Source organism: Apis dorsata, unplaced genomic scaffold (assembly GCF_000469605.1).
Source record: "Apis dorsata unplaced genomic scaffold, Apis dorsata 1.3 scaffold_883, whole genome shotgun sequence".
In the NCBI taxonomy this organism is placed as follows: domain Eukaryota; kingdom Metazoa; phylum Arthropoda; class Insecta; order Hymenoptera; family Apidae; genus Apis; species Apis dorsata.
The window spans coordinates 26,591-32,423 of record NW_006263999.1 but is presented as its reverse complement, the minus strand read 5'-3'; the positions used below and the strand labels follow the sequence as shown (position 1 = coordinate 32,423).

Sequence of the window (5,833 nt, the reverse complement as noted above, 5' to 3'; positions counted from 1 at the left end):
TTTAATGTTTTTATTAAAAACAATTTAATAAAATTTTTGAATATTAATATAAAATTCTATTTTATATTAATAAATTATTTTTTAAATTTTTTAATTTTAAGTTTTTTAAATTATTTTTAAAACTTTGTTATCAATAATAACAAAGTTTTCTAAAAAAACAAAAAATTCTAAAAAAAATAGATTTTTTAAATTATTGATTATGATTATAATCAATATTATATAAATCATCTATTATGTCTAAAATTCCTTTAAAAATTTACTATCCAATAATTTTAAAAATTTAAAATATTCAAGAATCAATATATTAAATTATTATTTTGCTGTAACTCTTACCATTTATTCTAATAATTAGTAATTCAGTAATTAGATCAGTAGACACTGTTTTATTTTGTTTTGTTTTTTTTACATACATTTTAAATATTTTTTAAAATTTCATGTCTTTTTTTCTATGAGAAATATAAATAAAAAAATATAATTCTTCAATATTATGAACAAAATTATTGTTTATATAATATATAATTAAATGTATAAATACATAGAAAGACAATAATTTTTTCATTAGCTTGTATTAAATAAAAAATCAATTTTGTATATTCCAACTATATTTTCTAATAATAAGTTACATTTCTGTAATATATCTATATGTAATGCACTTATATATAATTTTTCTATAATGTCATTTCAAATCAAATATATCATTATCACATCACTATAATACATAAAGTTTTTATTAACAATTGATACATCAATACTTGTTATTAATAATGAAAAATATTTATTTCTAAGCATTTTTATCTTTTTTAATATAATAGATATTATTAATATTTTTTATAATTCTTATTACTTTTATTTTTGTCAATATATTTTTTATTATACTTGAATTAAGCTATTTTAATATATTTTAATAAATATATTTTAATAAAAATATTCAAATGAATAAAAACTTCTATTATATTTAATAATGTTTAGATTTGTTCAAACATTTAATATTTAACTGTTTTTTTTTTATTACTTTTACTTTATTACTTTTCATCAGTATCAATAAGTTTTTTTTTACTAGAGATTGAGGATATTTATTTTTTTGCATTTTTAATTATAATTGTATTATTAATTGTATTCTGTTACAAAAGCTCAATTTTTCTTGATCATATATTGATTGATTTTCTTATCATATATAATTTTATTGCAAATTTTACATTTTACTTTATATAAATCATCAATGCATCATTTTTTGAATTTCAAATTTTTTTTTAACTATGCATTACGAAATAATTGTTTTCTTTTTCCTGTTATTGTAGCTTTGTTATTATCTATATATGTAATTATTATGTAAAATATAATTAATATGTAATGTATTATCTATATGTAAAATAAGCATTATTATACATTATAAATTTTAAATAATTTTTTAAATTATATTAGCAAAAATATTTATCTTATTTAACAATATTATTTCTTGAAATTGTAAATTATTAAAAATAATAAAATTAAGAAAATTCAATGTTATTGAATTTTCTACAAGATTTTTTCTACAAGACTATAAATTATATACTCCAAAAATAATTTGGCGGTTTGACAAGGTTAAATACATCAAATTTTACCAAAATTGTCACATCAATGTATCTTTAACAATAGTAATAGAAATAATATAAAATTATAAATATTTATGTAGAAATTTGTTGGAATAAATTAAACCATTTTTAATAAGAAGATTAACTATGTTTATTTAATAATTCTATTTGACATGAAAATATACTTCAATACACACATCCCAGTAGATAGCATAGCAATCTTATTTTTTTTCCAATTAATTTTTTCTTCTTCTATTATTTTCAAAATAATCAGAATGTGTTGTCAAATTCTGGCAATTATATTTTTATTATTTCCAACATAAAATGGAATCAACTGAGTATATATTTTTTTCAGAAAGTTTATATAGAAAATATTTTTTTTCATTTATTTTAATCATAAAAATTTTCAATAAAATATGATATTGATATTTCTAAATCATTTGTATGTAAATGATAATATCAAATATATTTTAATAAATAAAAACGACATTTATTTTAAAAAAATATTTATTCAACTGCTCTTGCTCGAATGCTTTCTTCTTGATTTTGAACTTTCCAATTTTCTGAAGGTCTATTTAATAAATCATGATTAACAGGTCCAATTAATGCACGTCCTACTCTAATATGTTTTTGATCAGGTTGCAAATATTTAGTAGCAACATGTATAAGTTGATCTTTAGTTACAGCTTTTAATCTCTCTCTTTGTTCTTGAATATCATCATCTGTTAAATTATATTTAAATTGAATCATTCCACGATTACTTGGAGAAACTGGTGCATCAAAATGTTGAAATATTCCTAATTTTGCTTCATCAATATCACTTTGGGATAATGATTGCTTTAATAAAAATTCATAAGTTTTTTCAAATAAATCTAAAGTACGAGTAGAATTAGGATCTCTGTAAGAATAAAAGGCAAAAATGCCATCTGATGATAATGTAGCACCACCACCATAAGCACCACCTTTTTCTCGAATTTCTGGATGTAAATAAAGTGATGTAATCAATTTAGAAAGTACTCGTAAAGGTGCAAAATCTGGATTTGTATATGGTACAGTAAAAATTGTTTTAGCTGTATAATTTACAGAATATGGTAATACATAATGAATAGCTCTATCTCCTATTTCAAGATTTTGATCATGAGTAGAAGTATATATATCTTTAGGTGTGCCTTTTAATAAACTATAAAATTTAGTAACACTTTCTAATATCATGTCTTTGTTATTTTTACATAAATTTATTGCTGATCTCAAATATTGTTTATTTAGAATATAATCAGATATTTCTTGCATTTGGCTTAACACAGGACTTAAATCTGGCATTTGTGCTATTTTTTTCATATTTGAGACATATTGTAATCCTGATAAACTTTCCTTATATTTAGTGACTGGTGAGACTAAACTAGCTGCACTACTCATTGCATAAGTATGTCCTAAATCTGCAATTCCATTAATCAAATCAACAGCATTAATTTTAACAAGTGTTGTAAATCTTTCAATATCAGACAATTGGACATTATTAAACAACTCTAACCATAATCTCCACATATCATTTATATTACGATCCAAACAATATGATTCTATTAATATTCCTTCTTCATATTGTAATAAATTATTTTTATGTTCAGCAATGTGATTCATAAAATTTAAACCTCCAGTTTTTAATCGAATCATTTGATCAAAATTTCTATAATCATAATTTTTTGTACCCATTTTTGAAATGATATTATTAAAAAGTGGTAATAAAGGTTTTAATTCTTGTGCTAGATCTTGCGTATTAAGAATTCCTCGATAATAACAAACACCATTTGTTGGTTCAGTAGCTATTTGTAAAGGAACATCTATTACTTTTTTATTTTCTAATTTATATCGTTCTACATCTTCTTTTATATCTTCTATTTTTAAAGTTGGAAGAACATTTACATCTTCTTGTCTTTGTTGTTCTTCAAGAAGAATTTTACCATATATATAAATATGTTCTATTTCCTCTTTGGAAAGTTCTTTTAATTTAGATTCTAATAATTTTTGTTCAGCAATTGCTTTTTCATAATCATATTTTTCATATGGCAACATTGTTAATGTTAGTCTATGATTATTATCCATAAGATATGTTTTCACTAATTCTTGAAGATATATGGGATTATTTTTTATTTCTTCTCGAAATTTTCTGATTGCATCATTAATTCGCATTGATTGAATAAGATCTCCATTATGATTCCACAATGGTGTTAAATTGAAAAGTAATTGCAATCCAAAATTAGAAGTTTGATGTTTTAATTGAAGCTCAATACTATGTAAAACAGCTTCAACATGATCCTCTATAAAACCTTCTTCAACAACTCTCTGTACAGTTTTATTAAAGACATCATCTATTTTTTCAAAATCTTCTGGTTTAGTACCAAGCAAACTTACAATAAACATGGTATCTTTACATTGAGAATCAAAACCTGTCATTGATCCAAAAGCAGTTCCCAATTTTGATTCTACTAAAGATTTATAAAATGCTGAATTTGGACCTCTTAACAAAAGTTGAGATAAAATATTGATTTCAAAAGTTTTTTGTACATCAGTGATGTCATTGCACAAATAACCAATAGCTATGCTACCTTGTCGACTAGGATCTGCAGCCATAGGATCTGATCTACACGTAATATGTTCTTTTCTTGGATTATCCCAACGTTTTTCTGAAGGAACTTCTGATATAGATGTATCAATATTATCCATTAAAAATAAATATCGCTCATTAATAAATTTTAAATGATTTTCTAAGGAAAAATTGCCATATGAATAGAAACGAGAGTTAGAAGGATGATAATAAGTTTGATGAAAATTAAGCAGATCAATATATTTTAAAGTAGGAATAACAAGAGGATCTCCACCAGAAATTACTGCATATGTATGACTAGGTAGAATATGGTTTAAAAATTTTTCAGCTAATATTGTCTGATTTTCATTAAAGACACCTTTCATTTCATTAAAAACTACTCCTTTAAAAATAATAGGTGAATTTTTATCATTAACATCTGCATGTTCTAATCTCCATCCTTCTTGTTTAAAATCAAGTTCTCTTAAATATGGTCTAAATACAGAATCCAGATACACTGATTGTAAATTTTGATAGTCTTTCAAATTTTGTGTAGAAAATGGATATATAGTATAATCAGGTCCTGTCATAGCATTCATAAATGTAGCTAATGATCTTCTTAACATTTTAAAAAATGGATCTCTACATGGATATCTTTCACTACCACAGAGAGTAGTATGTTCTAATATATGAGGTAAACCTGTAGAATCTTTTGGAGTTGTACGAAATCCAACTGAAAACACATTGTTACTATCATCTCTAGCTAAATGTAAATATTGTGCTCCAGTTCCCAAATGACTCAATCTCACTGCAGTTAGATATACTTCATCTATTTTTGCAATTTCATCTACTATAAAACCATTAATAATTTGTCCAGTCTTAAATTGATTAATGTAATTTTCTGTTACATTTCTATTGTATTTTGTAGCACTAAATGCTATATTTCTTTTTAAATAAAAATTATAATATTTTACATAACGTTTCAATCCAAATTGATATAAATAAAAATTTTTTGATGTACTCATCATTTTCAACTATATATATTGAAAATTCAATATCTGCAAAAAATTAAGAATGTCAATCATTTATTACAATGAAAGATTTTTTAAAAATAATATCTTTCTAATATTCATCATATTATATCATATTAACCAAAATTAATATATAATATATAATATAATATAAATTTTATAAATTTATAAATTATTAAATTATTCTAAAAAAAATCTACAACATAATTTTTTATAACAATGAATATTAATGTAATGATTACAAATAATAATTATTAATATTAAACCAATTATATTTAATTAAATGATAATTATATTAATAGCAAGATACTATTAAAGCAACAATTCATGAAATATAATATATGATATATGAATTTATTATTTGTTTTGATATATATTATATTAATATATATTATATTATATATTATATTATATCATATTATTATAATTTTATAATATGTATTATTATAATATGTATTATTAAATTACTAAAATATTTTTAATAAAAATCTTCATATTCAATTGATTATATTAAAAAATTGCCAATAGAATTGTCAGAAAAAATTTTATTGTTGAAAAAATGAAAGAAAATAATATATTCTTTTTTAAAATAATAAATAATAAATAAAAATCCAATAATTCTATTATACGTATAATATTAACTAATGTCA

At 21.2% G+C, this 5,833-nt stretch overlaps 1 protein-coding gene across 1 annotated transcript; it reads right to left on the bottom strand.

The window, feature by feature from the left end:
• Positions 1-2,060: 2,060 nt before the first annotated feature.
• On the bottom strand, positions 2,061-5,195 carry LOC102671383 (presequence protease, mitochondrial). The gene has a single exon (XM_031514077.1). The coding sequence runs from the start codon at positions 5,178-5,180 to the stop codon at positions 2,079-2,081; it is 3,102 nt and encodes a 1,033-aa protein (XP_031369937.1). The 5' UTR covers positions 5,181-5,195; the 3' UTR covers positions 2,061-2,078.
• Positions 5,196-5,833: the final 638 nt, after the last annotated feature.

What these genes read in the sequence shown, in the direction of transcription:
- LOC102671383 (XM_031514077.1), bottom strand. Translation starts at nt 5,180, where the DNA reads ATGATGAGTACATCAAAAAATTTTTATTTATATCAATTTGGATTGAAA.